The sequence below is a fragment of the Anser cygnoides genome, chromosome 5 (assembly GCF_040182565.1).
Source record: "Anser cygnoides isolate HZ-2024a breed goose chromosome 5, Taihu_goose_T2T_genome, whole genome shotgun sequence".
Lineage (NCBI taxonomy): Eukaryota > Metazoa > Chordata > Aves > Anseriformes > Anatidae > Anser > Anser cygnoides.
This window is the reverse complement of record NC_089877.1, coordinates 10,271,055-10,290,589: the sequence shown is the minus strand read 5'-3', so window position 1 is coordinate 10,290,589 and position 19,535 is coordinate 10,271,055. Positions and strand designations below refer to the sequence as shown.

The 19,535-nt window shown below is 39.2% G+C and overlaps 1 protein-coding gene across 10 annotated transcripts in view; it reads left to right on the top strand.

Annotated features, from left to right (window-relative positions):
- The window catches only part of ANO3 (anoctamin 3), a 256,594-nt gene that overhangs the window by 29,132 nt on the left and 207,927 nt on the right, over positions 1–19,535 (top strand). For 6 of the 10 annotated variants that reach the window (XM_066997443.1, XM_066997444.1, XM_066997442.1 and 3 more), the window contains one exon: positions 14,654–15,380. The exons of the other annotated variants lie outside the window; for them this stretch is intronic. In XM_066997443.1, the coding sequence (XP_066853544.1) occupies positions 15,227–15,380 (154 nt within the window). In that variant the 5' untranslated portion in view covers positions 14,654–15,226. The remainder of the gene's footprint in view (positions 1–14,653; positions 15,381–19,535) is intronic. 10 annotated transcript variants of the gene reach the window in all.

Sequence of the window (19,535 nt, the reverse complement as noted above, 5' to 3'; positions counted from 1 at the left end):
TTTCCTTGAAGATGGTTGGCACTCTGCAGTAGAAGTTGATATCCAAGCTCGTGTAGACACAGATGTGCTCCAGAGTCTCCTTACACAAGAAGACATCATATGCTAGAGCAAGAATAAACCCCCAAAATGAACATTCTTTAGCAGCACTTCTTAAAAATACTGTCAAGTTGGAGGAATATTTTGGATTTGCAAACACCAATGAAGTTGTTCTTTCTTTGTATCTTCAAATGTACAAACACCTCTTTTTCTTTACAGTTGAAAGGAAGCCAGAGTAGAGCTTACATAGGTATAATACTTAATGTATATTTGAATACAAATGTTTGTTACAAGATTTCCCTTCTTTAGTATTCATAAATTTTGTTTTCAGAGGGAAATCGTGCACTGAATCTTTCATAACATGTTCAAAATATATGAAGTTGCAGAAACTATACCAATTGAATAGTTCTGCATAGAAAACTAAGATCTGAAAATGCAAATGGTTTATAAATGTTAATAGCTCAAATTTTTCACTGAGTTCCTGGCTCTTGCCATATTTGGGGGGAAATATATTGTTAATGTAAACTTCTCAGAGGTAGGGGAGAAGGCATTTGAGCAGTAGCAGATTGTGTCCTGTCCGGGTCTGTTTTATGTTGTAAGGGAAGCAAAGCAGATAATGAGTGTTAGCTCTTACACTCTAACACCTATGTGAGTTTCAGTTGTATGAACAAACAGGAGTTTGCTAGCCTGATACAAATTGAAGGCTAAGGGTTACTATAAGTGAACAGAGGTGTATGTTATTGCAGATCAGTGAAAATATTAAGTGTAAATGAGTGAAAATAGTCTTCTCAAGCAGCAGCTGTGTTGCTGGTCCTTCTGTTTTCCATCATTTAAAAGGACGCTTGCCTTAGGGCAGGGGCTCAGAGGGTGGGATTCTAGGACAGCATGTTAACAGGCTCTGGTTCCATTGCCTACCTGGTCCAGCAGAAGCAGGTAGTTTGGTTTTGGCAACCTAGTTATTGCAATGCCTATGCAAAGTAGATCTGAAATGCGATGTGGCAGTTTGAGGCATAACCACCCTGTGACAATATCAACAGGTCTTACTAATTCTGTGAGGTCAAAAAATCAGTGTCACAAATGGGAAAGTGACATAGTTGATCTCAAACTGGAGGCAGTACTCTGACTGGTTATACGTAACCTTGTAACTGCATTACAAACAGTGGGGAAGAGAAGGAAGATGCAATGAACTTGAATACTGTGAGAAAATTAGAGTGTATTTTGAGGTGGAGTCGTTTTGTATGTGGAAATGAACTGAAAGTGTCAGGAAGTTACAGTGCAATGTTATTGAAAGGGAAATGGCAACTACACTGGTCTTTCTATAACTTCTTCCTATAACTTCTTTCTTCTTAGACATGACAAACTATCTTGTGATTTAAGAACTTGATGTGGTTCCCTACAGGAAATTCTTCTTGAAGTTGAAGATGACAGGGATTCATCCCAAGTGTTAGAAGAAAGGGTTGAACAGGAAGTTACAGTAGATAAGTTGAAATCCTTGGGAGAGATCAGCAGTGATATTCTTAAATAATGAATTTGGGGATTCTGAATATTCATTAGGGACCTGAAAACCATAGACGAGACAAAGTAAAAATATTTATTGTGCTAAGGACAACCCAGCATCTCACATTATGTGACTTTGTTGAGAGAGCAATGGGAACTGGAATGAAGCTTATCAATGGATAACTTTCAGCTGCTGACGTGATGGAGCTCTGAAAGGCACTAATGTAATTTTAGGGGATATCAGGCAAGACTTTTCGATACATCTCTGTTGCAGTTAGGGAAGTGCTAGTACTGCAGCTTGAGGCTATACAGTATCTAAGTACTGTGTTAAAGCCTGACTAAAATTTTCCAAGATAAGTGAATCCAAACAGGCTGCTGATCTTACGGAATAGAAATATAAAATCCACAAAGCTGACTAACTTGTCTTGGGTTAATGAAGGTAGTTTTCCAAGCCAACTACAAGTGCATACAATATAGCTAATTCCTTTCCTTTTCTGAAGCAAAAGTAGTGCCACAAGACTAAATACTCTAAAACTGGTCCTTGTGTAATTTAGAAATCTTATCTAGATTTTCAAGTAGTGGAATAATCTTCCTGGTGGGACTGGGTGCAGAATACAACTTACACAGAGGAGGAGCTAGGTAACTTCATGGAAAGAACAGAGTAGGTGAAGGTCTTGGGAAGATTAGAATTGATTTAATTCCTTGATATCTTCAAAAAGTTGTGAAAGGATTAGGCAGCACTTGCACTATATAATTCTGTGACTATATCTTGCCTTACAGGAATCAAGAAGTGCTTAGCTTTTGTTGCATGACATGTCGTAAGGTTCCTTAATGATTCTTTCATTGTCTTCTCTGAAAGCAGGGGATGGAATCGCTGTCCGTGACCACCAGGGACTAGGTTCGAAGACTTGAGTGGTTTGTACTGTCCTTGTTTGCCAACACAAACTTGTCAAACTCCAGTTTCCATTCACTTGACTGCAGAGGTAAAGATGTAGCTCTGAAACAGAATTTTCAGTAGTAAAAATGATCCCCTTGGGAGCCACTTAAGAATCAGTCATTTCTGAAACTGAAACACATGATCCTTATACATTGGACAGGATTTTGAAGTCTTCTTATTTCAAGTCCATGATAGCCCTGCAGGCTGTTATCACTGAACGGAAGTCAGCTAGGTCAGCTAAGCTTATACAAAATGCCTTGGGCAGATTTCAGTAAATATGAGAAGATTTCAAGTAGTTAGGCTTGTTTTGATTCCTTCTCTCCCAAGCTATTAGGTCCTGTTCCTGAAAGCTTCTTCCTTTCTCATGCAAATGAACTAACCCTAATGTCAGCACAATTTTTTTCATTTATAGCCTTTTCTTCCTCATTAGGTCTTTGTCTTGGGCTAGAAAAGTGTTTGGTACCCTTCACTGGTGTTGACAAAGAGGATTTGTGCTGTTTGTAGGTGTCTTTTTGCTTCCTGAAGTCTTCACGTTGGTCCTCATCTTCTGAGGACTTGGATGTCTTTAGAATTTATCTTGTGTTCCTTTTATTAAAAAAAAAATAATCTCAAGTAGACTGAAGTATTAAATCTGTGTATTGTATTGCTTGGGTTTGCTTGTATCCAAGATGTTTTCTCTTCTAAGGTGAGAAAATTTAACTCCCTTAGAGTACACTGTAGAAAAGCATCATGCTATAGGGAGCAATTGAGAGTGATTTTGTTATTGGAGCATACCTTCAATTGTTGGCTCAGCTTTCCACTGTAATTGATATTATTATCCCCCTCTACAGAATCACCTGTATAATAATACTCTATAGAATGAGTGCAAATGGAGGCATCTGGCCTCATCTTTTTGCAGAGTAAGATCTGTCAGCAGTTCAAGGGATGCTCACTAAGACTAGAGGCCATAGCATAATGGTGAAATGAGGATTTGGTTGAACAGACTTCAGAGAATCAGTGTGTGCTATGGTGGTGTTGAAACTGGATTATGTTCATTTTCACTCTAACTTCAAGAGAGCTATATTATTGTAATTTTTGAGGTTGGTATTTAAAAAAAAAAGTGTTTGGGAAAGAATTAAAAAATGACTAGGTGTGGCAGTTCTAAGGCTTTTAATATGTCCAAAGGCTTTTATCTGAAACAACACACTTCTAGCTGCCTGTCCAAAGTGTCTGGTAGGGTATGATATCATGCTGGCAGGGAGAAAAACATTCAGCATAGGGAAACATGGGGACACACAGGTCCCTCAGTCCTTTTCTGGAGAAAACTTCATGCTGAAGGTGCAGCTCTGCAGGCTCCGGAGCTGCTGCACAGGCCTGTTTGTTGTGTATGTGCATGCTCCAGCCATGTTCCCTACCCCTGCTTGTACCCTCTTCTCTATGGAAATACTTACAGGAGGAGGCTGCAGACAGGCAATGCATGTGCCATTGCAGTTGTGTAAGTTACAAGGGAACAAATTTTCCAACACTTGGTATAAAACTGTCCACAGTAAGTTTTGCTGCAAGCAGTTCAGGTTTTGTTATATTGTTGATGTAGGATGTTTAAGTCAAAGTTTGTCATACAACAGTTTTTGAAAACTGAAATCCACAGAATATTGGGGAACATCAGAGCTTGAGAGCTCACATAATTTTCAAAAATAGTTCAGCTGTTTCTATACTTGGCAGGTCTTTGACCAAATGGTGTTGAAAAACTTTTTGTGAATGTTAAGCAGTCTGTGCAATGCTTCTCATTATCCTAGTGCAACTGAATGCATGAATTGCCTTATCAGAGGCATCTTCCGGAGCAGAACTTCTAACATAGTCACCCCTTGTAAGTCTGAAATCACAGAATGCCAGCCAAAAGGTTAGTTAGAATCAGTGTTTTTCCCTGGTAATGAAGAGCTAATTTCTAAGAGGTACAAAAGGAATTCTTTCCTCTAAACAAGCCCTGATGTTTTGGTGGAATTATGGAATAACACTGCATTCAGTAAAATAAGTAGTTCTTCAGCTCTTTCTCTGAGCAGGAACGTTCTGGTAGGCAAACAGTTGCATTGTTTTTATATACTGTGATTTACGGAAAGATTTTGATAGTACAGGCAGATAGGATCAGGGATTGAGAGGAAGGGACCAAGAAAACAATTGCTGACATTGTAATAGCTCTCTGAACACAACAGCTGTGGGGCGGGGGGAATATGGAAAATTTTTATTCCTACATGTTGGGACTTGTGAGAACATCACTGAAATGCCAGAGCTGACTCTGACATTTACTTTTGGCTAGTGGTATGCTCTCTATAGACAGTGAACTGCAACCAGTGATACAAAGAGCTGAGTCACAAAATTACATGTGTTTGTTTCCTCCCCAAATTTCAGATGTACATACTGTAGGCCTTCCTGTTACTAAAAGATAAAGCCAGATGGGGGGGTGGGGGGGAATGCCTTCTCTCTGGTTAAATTGCTCTCTGATATTTCCCATTACCTTTCTGTTCAACAACAAGCATATACTATCATGAAGCAAGTCAGACACCTAGTGTCTACTTGAAATTAAGTTGTTGAGCAAGCCTATCATTCATAGGCTAAGCATGCTCAAAGTGGCTGCCTGACACTGAGGAAATAGTGTGCATCTAAAAGATTGTACGTGTGAATTTTTCAAGAAACAACTTCAGTAATCTGATGGTAAATGCAAATCCAACTTGAAAAAATGCAAATGTGAAATAAACAGTTGAATGACTTAGTGCTTTGAGTAACAAGAATTGTCTGTAAGGACATACTATTGCATTTTACAAAATGTTGTTTTTAAGTAAGCAGTAAGTGAAAGTTTGAGGACTGTTTAATTTCCTGTTGCTTAGGGAGTACTTACTATGTTATGCTTAATGTGTCAAGTTCCTTAATAGGCTATCTTCCTAGAGTTTTGTGAACCTAGGCATCTCTGTTTTGTCAAAAATGAATTTTTCATGCAACTAAATGTTTCTGGAAACCAATTGAATATATGCTTGTCTGTGTGGGTCTTTAAAGTATGAAAAATAAAATATACTTTAATAGTTTCTACTTTTATCATAAATAAGGTAGAAACGATATTCTTGATGCCTTTGTTTGTGAGGAGGTCATTACTGGAAACAGAAAACAGCTGTATAGAATCTCAAAGCTTGGGTGAAGTTGTGGTTGTATTATGATACTTGCTTTAATGAGATAAGTCTTCATTTAGAAATTTACTTTATTCTGTTTAATTTGATGTGTGTGGTGGTTGGCTTTTTTTCAGTAGTAGAGATTTTAGCCTCTGGACGTGCAGTTCAAATAAGATCTGGTTACTGACTACCTTAAAAAGGCTTGATTGAGGTTTATGCGTAGCATACAATTTCATCCTTTTGTTTGTGTCAATATTATGGATCCTTCAAATTTGAAAATGCTGAGGACTTAATGACGACTATTTAAAACTGTAAATTTAAGTGTACACAGTGCCGGTGGGGTTGAGACCTTGAGCTTTCTGAGGAGATGAATGCTGTAAATATTATTGATTATACAAATGACTTTGTTAGAAATACAATTTGAGTTAGAGAATTTTGTCTTCAGGTTAAGGAAAGGCCACAAAAAATGTGGTGAGTGAGACTACTAGATTTGCTAACATTTCGAGAAATGGGGGAAAAATCATCTTATCAAATCATCTCATCATGGTATGGTGTTCTCAATGTGTACAATCGAATCATTCCCTGATACACTAGATCCAGTTACCATGGGTAGAATGAGTAACGTAAGCTGGAAATAAAGGCTGAGGGGGAAAAAGATGTTAGGAGTCCAAAAATTTGCTTATCTTAAAGAGCAGAACTGAGGCTCGGTCAACTTTTAAAGGCTTATGGAAGGAGATGGTGTTCAATAGCTCAGCTGGAAAGGTCCAACTGCTTGAGCACTTCAGGACTATCCAAAAGTTGAAGTATATTAACTGCATTATCCAGATGCCCCTCTAACACTGATAGGCTAGGGTATCAACCCACCTCTCCAGTAAGCCTGAACCCTAAGAAAACATCTTGCCCAAAACCTTTAAAATGTCACACTGAATTTGGTAGAAAGCTTGCAATTCATAAAAAAAAAAACCAAAAAACAGCTGTTAATTCCTAAAGCACTTGCCAGACTTCTGTATATAAGTAAATGGGAATTGGGATGACTGATTTCATACTCTTATGCTGAAATGTTCATGAAATGCAAACATGTAAAACTCAACCCTGTTAAATTTAATCAAGTCTGAGTTCTGTCAGTGTGATTTGAAGTGTGGAGATTAGTCTTGGAGAACCTGCCCTGCATCTATGTTTGTCTGCACATAAGAGTTGCTATAGACTAATTAAATCGTTAAAGAGACCTGGTTTGATTTTCATGCCCTTTACAGTCCAATGCTACTTTGTAAGATTACAGCTATCACGGAGGTCTCTTTAAACTCCAAGGCATTCTATTGCACCCGTGAATATCTTAGATGATATTTAAATTCCACAATTGACATCTAAAATTATTTAGCTGAAGTTACTAGAAGTAATGCATAGCTTTCAATTTTGTTTTCGCTAGAAAGTAGCTCAGAACTAGAAAAATACATGAAGGCCTTTAGGAACTTTGTCAAGTGTTGTAGAGGAGATTTGAGGAGTAATTGCTTTGTAACTAGGGCATGTTTCGGTTTTGGACTTTGCCACCAGTTTCCTCTGGGGCTGATCTTTGTTTCATTTATCTCTAAGGACAATTAGATTACAATGTTTCCTGTGCAAGTGGAGAAAGGTATGTTTACATGCCACAAGCTTCAAAAATCACCTCATTAGGTGGTTAGGAAATGCCTGGAAGAGCAACTGTTCTCCATAATTGGGCAAGACTCTTCATCTTTCCTATTGGTATTTCAGTCTTTGCTTCAGGCTACAGGCAACACCTCAGCACATTGCTTCAACCACGTGAACGTTTTGTTAGCAACTGCAAAAGGTCTTTATGTGTGACAAAGCATAAGGTTTATAGTGCACTATGGGAAAAGTCTCTTACCCAAGTAAATATCTGATATTACAATGAATGCATCTATATAAGGGCAGAGTTAGGATTATGTGCCTCCTTTCTTCATGTTTCCAGAAAAGATTTTTTAGACAATGCTGAAAAGTAGTTACTAGATAAATATCAGTAATGTGTAATAGGTCATCCTGGTTTTAGCTTGCTGGTATCTTCAGCATATCTGATATCTATCTGGCATATCTTCATTAGTGGTCTCCCCTCACCCTCTTAGAAAGTAAATTAACGCAAACTTCCAAGTATTGTTTTCTTATTGATAATACTGTAATGTAAACTAATTCCAGCTTTCACTGTTGCTCACAAATGCAAATGATCCATTTTGTGATCGATTTTGCTGACTGCATGTTAAAAATCAAAATCAAATATAATTGGAAATGTATTAACATTATCTAGGAACAAAAACACGAGCATTTTGTTCAAGACAAAATAGGTTTTTAAAGACTCAGCAGTATAAATGATCCTTCTTGCACTTGAATGACGGAGTATGTTCTAGATGCATTTTGTATATATATACGTGCTGGCAAGATATAATAAGAAGTTTGGCTTAAATTAAATTTAGATAACGTATTTCTACAACTAAGAAGTGTTAAGATTAAAAAGCCTTCCGGTTTTTGGACTGCAGTTCATTAAGTGCATGTCAGCTTTTAATGGTATTTCCCAACTTATTTCCCTATTATAATTGGTAAAATTAGGTGATGACAGTGTGTGCTGTCTGGCTACTTAATTTTGTTCTTTCTTCCCTGGGGAGAATGATGGTCACTGTGTCCTATTTTAGGACGGGTCGTCTTTGAATCATGCAGTAATGCTTTTAAAACAAAGAATTGCAGTAAACTCAAAAGGGAAATTGAAGTTTTTATGGGATAGTTAATTCATAATTAAATATTTCCTCCCAACAACCCTAAATAAGAAAATGGGAAGCAGAAAACTATGCTTTTAAGATGGATTATTCAATATTGCCAGCAAAGCTGTTTGCAAAACATTCAAATGTGTTAATTCATCAGCAGAGTGTAGCCAGAATTGGCTCACTTTTCTACCAGCTCAAAAAAGATAAAGATGATATAGTAAAATAATCAAATTCAAATAGTGCCTCAATTGATTTAGCAGACAGTCTGAGGTATTCCTGGGTCTGTAACAGAAGACAGATGGAGTTTTCTTCCTTACCTCTTCTTACAATGTAAATAACCACTTCTGTGGAAATCTAAACAGATAGCTCTTGAAATAATTGATAGGATAACATTAAACATGTGCTATGGTAGTATAAACTTTTTTGCTATTTAAAAACTGTTCTGGTTCATTACAGTACGCTGTATTTATGGTCTCTTTATGTATTAGGTAAAACAGCATTTGTTCTTTAGGTATAAATGAAGTTCTTTCTCTATGCATTGAAGCTGTCTCTGGTACAGATATTTACAGTTGCTCTCAACACCATTATTTTTGAAATCATCGATGTTAAGATGTGACTTGAGAAGGAGAGCCTCCGTGCAAAGATGTTTTGAGTCAGATGCTTTTTCTGTTGTATGCCTTTTCTGTTGAGAAATTCTTTCTGGCCCTTGATGTAGTGGATTGTCTGTGACCAAAACCCTCAATAAGGATTGTAGCTATTTATAATAGAAATGACATTGTTTTGTATTGGACCTGTTTAGATTTTCTTTGTTAGGAGTTGAAAGGTAGGAATTCAGAACTAGTTCTATTTTGTTCCTTTCTTGCCTTCTCACAGTTTGAGGTCAACAAACATCCAGGAATGAGACAAATTAATTCAACTGATTAATCAATGCTTATCTTACTGCTTCTCTTCCATGTTGTTTGGTTCATCTGGGAAACGTGTGGCCAGATGCAATTTTTTTTCCTTGCAGTGCACTGAAGCCTCTGCTTTTTTTTTGTCCATTGATCTCTATCAGGTTTGCCAATGAGCTGGCATATGATGATGGTGCACTCTGTACACACTTCCGCCACATGGGTTGTGTACACTGGACTTCATCTGGATCTGTGGATATTTGTGCGTCGTCTAGGTCCTTATAAATTACCTCCTGTATGGCTAATTCCCTCAGGTACTGAATTCCCTTCTCCATGGTGGTCCAATTGCCTGGTAGACATACAAGTTCTTCCTTGAAGGGATACCTTTCCTTCCCAGCTGACAGGAGACCTCTCCAGAGGCTGAGAGATCGTGCTCCATCTCCAATTGCTTTGTCAATGTCTGCATCTCTAGCAAGGGATCCCAGCCGCCTGGCTTCCTTGCCCTCTAATTCCACACAATTGGCTCCGGTGTCCCAGCACCGGAGCAGCCAGGTGACAAGCTGCTCACCTATGCAGCAGCCAAAATCTTTTCGCACATCTCATAGCTCACGCTGGTATAGGGTTCGGGTAAGTACTGTTGATTTTTTGACATCCTCATCTTCATCCTCCTGCACCTTTGATGGCCAAGCCTCGTCTTCTCTATACCTAGACCTAGCAGAAGACTGTCTGCATTCTAAACGACCTGAGTCTCTATACCATTTTTTTCACCTTGTCTACAGGGACAACTTGCACTGCTACAGCTCGTTTCTCTGACCCAGCCGCGGGAGCTGGAGTGGCTGCAGAGTCTATCACTAGGTTGATAGTAGCATCAATTGCAGCTCGATAGGCACAAGCCAGACCCCAGCACGCTACAGTGATTTGTGTCACTTTGGAACAGCCAGAGTCATGACACCTTTTTTTCAAGCATTCTACCAGCTTTTTAGGATTTTGCAGTTGTTCAGGGGTGAATGTCCAAAACACTGGAGGTGACCACTGCTCTAGAAACCTGCCCCTATCCTCCCACACTCCCTGCCACTCGCAACTATCCCGCTTCAAGACAGATCTCCGGATGAGATTGCTAAGTAGTTGTTTAACCTTAAACAAAACCTGAAGCGCATTCAGGAGACGTAACAACAAGAACATGCTGGTCTGAGTATCCCAACGATATTCAACATCTTGGAGAACCACCGTAACTAGCTCGGGGGATAAGAGGGTGGCGAAGGAGAAAGGGAGAATGAACAGGTAGGGAAAAATATCTTCCCCTGTCCCCTCCACAGATTGGCTCCCTGACGAAAAAAGGCAATAGGTGTAATTGCTAATAGTTTCCCAGATATGGTTTCCAAAGTATAGAGTCGACGACAGTGCTGAGTACAAATAACAGGTTAGAGTCGTGACCAGAAATCTCATTTCATAAACCATTGTTACACCGCACAGTACCATAACAACCTTAAACCAGGGCCCGGAAAGGATAAACAGTACATACAGAAAGTAACGCGCTATAAAACTCAATTTGGAAAACAGGTACAGCAGACCGGAGATTAAGGCAATCAACATCGTGACTAGCAACTATTAAGCGGGTCCAATACTTATACCAATTTTAGTTTAACACACTCCGGTCAAATCTGTCGTTATCTCAACCTTTCGTGCCCCATGTTGGGCGCCAAAAAGACAGTTGTGGTTTAACCCGGCCGGCAGCTACACACCACACAGCTGTTTGCTCACCCTCCCCCCTCCCCTCTGGGATGGGGAAGAGAAATGGGAAAGTGAAGCCTGTGAGTTGAGATAAAGACAGTTTATTAAGACAGGAAAATAATAATAACAATACTAATAATGATAATAGTATTACTACTAATAATGTGTACAAACAAGTGATGCACAATGCAATTGCTCACCACCCGCTGACTGATGCCCAGCCTATCCCCGAGCAGCCGGCCCCCCACCCCGGCCAGCCACCCCTATATATTGTTTAGCATGCTGTCAGATGGTATGGAATACCCCTTTGGCCAGTTTGGGTCAGCTGTCCTGGGTCTGTCCCCTCCCAGCTCCTGCTGCACCCCCAGCCTGCTCGCTGGCAGGACAGAGTGAGAAGCTGAAAAGTCCTTGGCTTGGTGTAAGCACTGCTCTGCAACAATTAAAACATCAGCATGTTATCAGCACTCTTCTCATCCTAATCCAAAACATAGCACCCTACCAGCTACTAGGAGGAAAATTAACTCTGTCCTAGCTGAAACCAGGACATCCTCACTGCAAAGGCCTTGCCAATTGCTGTTAGACTACAGTTGGCTTCCTGAATAGTCAGGCTAAAAACTATTACATGAGAGTTGAGATGCCAAACACCTCTGATGAATATGTATTCAAACAAAGATAGTGCACTTCTAAGCAGATGCCACACAGCAATCTCTAGATTACTTCCCATATTATCAGTGATTGGAGCATGTTAACCTTGTAATATAAGCAAATATTCTTGTCTGCTGTGTTTGAAATAATATAATTTCAGTGTAGTTCAGCCTTGTTCTAGGAAGGTGATAACTTATTTCCTCTGTTTTTGAACATCTTGTTTATCTGTGGTTCAAATAGGTATGACAAGAGGTTCAAATTAACACACGGATTCCCCACCGACACTCTAACAGAATAGTCCTGGGGAATAGGCACAGCTCTGTCCAAGCTGAGGTCATTAAGCTTGAGTCTTCAACTAAATGAAGGCCTAAGCACTGAAACCTTGGACTAAGGGAGAATTGTGTCAATGCATCTTCATTACCGTATAAACATGTATTTCTCTTGAATTAAGAGAGTTTTTTCACACAAGACAATTATTTGTCTTGACATTATCTCATTTTTAGTCTTTGAGGACAAGTATTCATAGCTTGGTTCGGCATGACTTGAGTTTTAGATCATAGTATATGAATGGTTCATGATAATTAAATTTCCATTATCTCTGAAATACTGCTAGTGGTATAAACCCTACTTTTACATTCCAAAACCTGCAGATTTTTATGCTCTGTTGACAAAGCATGAGAACTGTGAGATTACTGTAAATAACTTGCCAGTATGTATATGTGTTTGACCAGATGTTTTAGAGTATCTATTCACAGAAACTTTGAGTCAAATTGCTTAGAGACTTTCGAGGAACAGCATGTTTTGGTGCTTTTGATTGTTCAGTTAAGTGCCTATATGAGTACCTTCAGGCACTTAAGGTTCTGAAAATGGTTTGTTCTTATGCTATTTGCTAAGATTTTGTTCTAATACCTTGCCAGAAGGGACAATTGGATAGTGTTTCTTTTTCCTTCTCCTTACTCTAAACCTCTTGGCAAATAAAAGTAGTATTAAAATAGATCAGGCTCCTGGTTTTGCCATCTACTACTGTTGGTGTCGAAAGAGGAATGAGGATGCTAAGGGAGAGATGCCAAAGATGCTGTACCATACAGGACTTGAGCTGCTCACAGGTTGGCTCAGCCCTGCGCTGTCAAAGCAGGTGCAGTGTTAGGCCCTGCACCTCTGTTTTGCTTTACTAACATGGAAATGTCTATAGGCATCTGCTGCCTTTCAGGCCTTCCATGGGCCACAGGGAAAAGGAGAGTAGGGTTTATCAAATTTCGCCACTAGGTAACTGCTTTCAGTAGATAAACAAATGAAAAGTAGATAGTCATGAACAATATGCTGTCATCTTCTGCCACTGTAAAAAGGATGATCCTTACTTGTTAGCACAGTTAGCATGTATTTCAGGGTATTTACACTCTGTAATGCATAAACAGTAAAACAGTTTGGGGAATCTCTAAATTGATTTTAAAAATGATGAAAAGCACTGCCTACTGTTAACATATGTATAAACATGTAAAATAAAGAAAAAAGCTCATACAAATGAAAAACGGTCATACTGCTAAAGATTTGACATGCCTTAGAGTGATTTGTGTATTCAGAGTTACACAGTAGCTATGTAGAAAACATAATAGAAACATAATTAGATGCTTCATTTTTACAGTAAACTATGCTGAGTTCAATGTCTTTGGAGAAACCTAAAACATCAGATACAGACTTGTACAGGAAGTAAATTTGTTTGCATATGCTGGAAAAAATCGCAGATACCCAGCTAAGCGTAGGAAAATGTGTCACTAACAGCCAGCATTTTCAACTGGCGGAAGATGGTTTTTAGAATATCATCATGTTACTTCAGCTATCAATAGCAGTATAACCAGACTTCATGTAATTAAAAACTGAAATAGGGTTCTATTAACACTGCTGTATGTCTGTTCTGCTCTTTTGCCTTTCTTGGCGTGAGTTGTGCTGGAATTGCCTTTCGAACTATGTAACATTGGCTTGCTTGTTTTCCCTGTTACATAACCATTTCTAAAGCTTGGGGAAGTGCTGTGATTCTTTGACCAGGCTGTCTTTTTTCCCCACCCCAATGTGCATTAATTGAAGTGAAATGAAAGAACTGCTTCAAATTATTTCTGGCCTCTTGGAAAGCCTCCCCTGTGACTGAAATTCTTTTTTCAGTGCCACTTGCCTGTTTCTCTACTTAGTAGCAATAGTCTTGTTCTACACCTGGGTTTCCTGCTTTGGTTGTAAGTCACCTAGACAGTCTCCTCTTGCAAGCTCCCGTAAATTGGAGAAGCGTCCCACTGGATGTTTGGGGTTTTCTTGGTTGACAGCTGGGTGCTGCTTAAGGATATGTTTCCCACACAGACACAGGGGAGCTCTACCTGCTCCCAGTCGGCACAGGGATTGGAGAGGTAACTGCCAAAGGCTTGGTTTTAAACGAGGCTAATGTTAGCTGGGGTTGCCCTGGCAATTTCTCTCTCCATCAACTTGAGTTTACAGATTTGAGATTTGTCCCCTTGGTACCATTTAAGGAACTTTTTCCTACAAACTGTGTGGCTGCATAGACGTTTCTGCATTTACTTCTCTTTCCTGCTAGCAAACAAGATAAGTGATAGGCAGCTAATACCTGATGTATCATCCACAGGTGCCTTTTCTCTAGTCAGGCTTGGTTTTTTCCTAGCACAAACTCGTGTGTGGTGCACTTGGAGGAATGACGATTCCTGCTTCGGCAGCTCTGCTGTCCTGCAGGGGAACTTGGAGCCGTGCAGTTTCCCCCGCCACCGGTGGGTGCCTCCCTCGGCACTGGTTAGCGGGGTCTCCAGCCGCCGAGGCAGAGGCTGGAACGAGGGGAGAGGAGCTGAACGGGTCTCCGGAGTTCTGCCGGGGTTTATTTGTATCTAAGCGTGAGGAGGAGTGCAGAGAAAGCTTACAGGACTGAGCCGGTTTGCTTAACGTTACTAAAAGCGGTTTTCCTAAAAAGGAGCTTGCTATAATCAAGGCTTAAAAACATGGAACAGAGGACCCAAGAGCTGTTTGTTGCTTGTTTTCAAGGACTGATGGAGCGTGTGGTGTGTCTGTATCTTGCTGCGCGCATCCCGGACGCGGCCCTGAGCGCTCACCCAGGAAACCGAGCTGTGGCAGAAGCAGCTTCCCCCGTGCAGCTGCCAGGCTGGCGTGCGGGATGCACTTGTGTTCATTGGTACTGCTTAGCCCCTCCCAGCTGGACCAGCGGGTAACAAAATGGGAATAAGACTCTTAAAGTTAGTCCAGAACTTAGCGGAGATACAGATGTCTCCGCTTACCTTTTCTATTTTTGTACCAGCTCCACAGAAATGCCATAATATTGTTGTCACTCCGAGAAGAGAACTTGTTAAAGAACTAGTTTCCTACACTCAAGAAGAGCTGCAATATGTAGCAAACGCTGCAGAGCTGGAAGAACAGCTTCATGGAAATGGAGTTTCTCAGTCATTAAGGAAGTTAAAAGCATTTTGCACTATTACGGCTTGGGGAAATATTTTTATGATAGGAAGTTATTTTTTCCCCACACCGCAAATAAGCTGAAGTTAAGGTGGCTTGTTCTTTTATTGACTGGTTTTTATTGAGTTACGCCGAGACTGTCTCACAATGTCAGCAGTGCTAATTGAACTGGATAAACTTTCTTCAGATGAAATTGAGAGCAAAGAGGATTCCAAGTCAGACTTTAAGGAAGGCAAATCAAGTGATTTATGTGCTGTTCATCAAGGTTTTCAACTTCACTGCTCACGTTCTGCACCAGCTGGTAAGCCTGCCTTTATATAAACTGTTTCCTCAGTTCTGTGTTCATTGACTCCTGTAACATGTGAGTGAACTAAAAGATCAGATGAGCAACATGGTAGTCTTTGCTGTCACATGTATGCAATCTGAAGTCACTTTTACTTACGATAAAGGGTAGAACACGTATGCAAACAAACACCCTTTTCAGCATCTTCTGAGCACTCCAGCATACAAGGTACTGCTAGAAGAGCCCAAGAGGCTGTTACCTTGTACTACATTGATCGTGATCTGTATGTGGGTGCTAATGTGGTTCTTAACGTAAATCAGAGCAGCCCGAGGAGCTGTGCTGGCATTACGCTTGGAACAGTGCGTACCTAAGGTGTGCCTCCTCTTTGGCTTTCCTCTGGCTTTTTTTTTTATCACGTCAGGGCTTGTAAAGTGGTAAGTGTGCATGCTGTAAGGCTCTTCCATGACTATGACTCATCTATAGGTTTTATTTTGGGGCAGGTGTTAAAATAGCTATATATAGCTAGTCTAGCTGATATAGCTAGAACAACCCCCCCAAAATGTCAATTAACTAAGCATCTTGAAACTTGAGTTTCTCTAAAAATTCAGTCATGAAAACATAAAGAATGAGTCTGTCTCAGTCTCTAACAGAACCACAGTTGATCAATGTAATCTCACTTAAGTCCTTAATGCCTACTGAAGTGTTGAATGGAAATATATTTAAGGAATCCCTTGTAAGGATGACTACTCCAATATCTTGTGGACTACATGTATTTGGACTTGCACTGCTCCCAAGGGATAATCTGATTTTTTATTTTCATGTTTTTTATGATCACTGGAACAAAATGTAAGCAAGAGAAATAGGTAATATCTGAATATGTAACACTTGTCCTGTGACAGGACAACCTGCAAGATCTGGAAGACTGCAACTTCCACTCAGCTCAAGTAGGTGAATATGGAAATAACTGAAATTTTCAACTCTGTGAAGAACTTCTGGAACAGCTGGTCCTTAAATTCAGTTCTTGCACCTGAAAATGGACAAATGATGTCATGCTATCTGTTCTGTTGCAAGAAAAAATATCTTGTGCTTTCCTTACTAGAAATTTATTTTTTTATGAACAACTTGACTAAATTTCCTATATTTTTTTTAATAGTAGAAATGCTTGAGGAATCTGGGGATTTTGTGTAAACAGGTCTTTGCAAGTTCAGGAATCGCATTTGTGTCTGTTCCCTGGGATCCTGCAATGTGACTTTAAAATTACCTCTCCTACCCCAAACTGTCATTAAGGAACTTGTGCCTGCAGTAGGTGATGCGCTTTGCTACATTACCGGAAAGTCCAAGTAATCTGTTCTAGGCCATCCTGTCAACTAAATCAAAAATGAATATTCAGCTTCAGTAGTGTATTTTTAGTGGGATGGTAACACATCTGCAGGAGAAAGAGGAAAAAAAAATAAAACCTCCTTGTGGGAGTCCTATGTTGAAAATACATACTTTTTCAAAGAACTACTTATTGGAATTATTTGTTGCAAATGGTTTACTTGGGCTTGCATGATATTGATCATCTTGTATAAATGCATTGTCAATGTGTTAGGGGGATTTTGTTTTTGTATCATGGGAAGAATGAGGTAAATGCTGGTGCTTCATATGTTTCATATTTTTGATTTGGATGAATGGTTGTGGTCCATGGAATGGAGTGCTAGTGCAGTTTCTCTTTCTTTGAAAATTTTCCTTGATATACTTTGCCAGTGGTTGAAGCAAGCAAGTCATCCATAGTTCAGTCTTGCATTGGGTTGGCAGAAATCTGAATGAAACAGTGACTAAGTTGCATTGGGATTCCACATGTCATTTCCTAAAAGGAACTTCTACTTGCTCACCCATAGCTATTAAAAAAAAAAAAAGCTTTTGCTTGTATTAAAATGAACCTGATTTCTTCAAGAATCATCTGTTTCTTAGCATGTTGTCTCATAGACAAAATGAAACCTTTGACCAATGGAAACAAGAAACATTTCTCTCAGGCGATGACAATAGTATAACAATCTTCCAAGACATCAACATGCATCATACATCAGGGTGTTGCACGTGGTTTTGCTGGTGCTGGCTCCTGTGTGCCATAGTATTCTACTCTCTAAAGATTCCAAATCTTTCACGTAATCTCTATGCTTTTTAACAAATGAAATATTTTTGAAAAGGATTTGAAGAACTCTGTTCTAAAATCATACCGAGCACCAACAAATAAAGGTATGAAACATTAGGACTCAGTGTAAACCTGGAAGAAGCATTAGAATATTTTCTTCTGTTCACATGTATTAGGAGTTGTTGTTGAGAAGTAAATTATCATGCTTGTGCCATGACTTTTCATGTACAAAACAGAATTCAATATAAAAACATGGTTGCTTCAGAGAAAGCCTTCTCCTGTAGCGTGCCGATTGTTTAATTATAAGCATGGCGCTCTGTTAATGCAGAAAAGTGAATACTCTGACAAAGTTAAGTGGTATCCTGAAATAGTATTCTATAAACAGGAAATGGAATTTTCATTAGACCTGGTGTTTATTCAGAGTTACTGGGACACAAAAACTTCTTAACTTTGTTTTTTTTCACACTTTAACCAAACCCTTATCAATGGGATATAAATAATCAGTTGTTTTCCTATGGAACTCTTCTTAAATAAATAAATATATATATATATAAGCTTAACTTTCTGTATATCACTGTCTTCATCACTGATGCCGGTACCAATCCCAAGGCATATTTTATTTGGGATCTGCGAGTATGTCAATATATTCCAGAGTAATAGAGTAACTAGTAATACTAGTAATACCCTAGAATGTGAGGGACAGTGTTGTCAACCTTTGTGTGTCCTGATTTTTCCATATGGACCATCTTTATGGTTTGACTAATAGCGTAATATTGAGACTGTTTCAAAAGATAGAATTTTGAAACAAGTGACTGACCTTCTTTAATAAAATGCCTAGTGACCACGTGAAAAGCTAATGTCAACTGATTGCCATGGCACTAAGGTCAGCTAAACTCTGAGTGAAAGCTTGAGTGGAGCACACGTACCTATAAACACACAGGATAACGTTGAAGCTGATGGTTTTTAAAGAAGCCAAGCAATCCTTAAGAAAATAAAGTGATACCTTATTTTAAAAAAAACTTCAAAACTTTATTTTTAATACATGATAACATGAGATAACATGAATGCCCATGTTGCAGATGGATCAATTTGTCTTGACCAATGGGCAACTGAAGGTTATTTAAGCTAAAGAAATACAGAACTAGATCTCTGTATCAGGGCAGAAGTACCTTCGGGACCTTTTGTATTTGCAGTTCAGAGTTCTCACAAGAAGTGAAGCCAACCTCAATATTCTAGCTGTAAATATTTGTTCAGGCTTAAACCTTATCACTGATAGGTGCTGTTCTGTTTCATCTCACTATTGTGGAAGTGACTGGGAACATCCAACCTACAATAATGGCCTTATCTCCTGATTTTTGTTTTATGACTGCAAGATAGAAAACATTTTGAAGCATTTCTTGACTTATCTTCTAATGTGTGCCAGAATGTGATTTTGTATAACTTTCTCATGAATAAATATTTTTATTTTTTTAAATATCAGCACATGAGCATAAGTGGGGTCGGAGTACAGCCCTCAGACCCTCCTGAAATGAGAAATGTCATAAGTGACATGGCTTTGACTCTATGACTTCCGTCAGAACTATTCACACAAGAAGGAATGAAACATTCAGGCTGGGAACAAACTTTGTTTTCTGTGATCCTCCTACTGATGAGTGTTTTGGGGAATGCATCTCACATTTTTCAGATAAAAATGCTATTTTACCTAAGTTACTTCCACAGTTGGCCTGTTTTTGTTAGCAATCCCCTAGATACTTAATGCAGACATCAAAGGATCGAAACCAGGTATCCAAATCATAGCGACTGACAAGGGTTACTCTTGAACATTGAAGGATATATTCCTGCAAAATGCGTGGAATGATTCTCGTGGCATAAGACAACAGGCTGATAGGGTGCTCAAGGAAAGAAAAATGTGAGTTAATGGGTAGAGAAGATAGAAATCAAACACTTTCAGTAGTTACCAGTTGGGCAACCATGACCATCAATGTAGTAGGTGTGCATACATAGTAACAACTGTATTTTAGCAAAGCTAGAAGACTGAA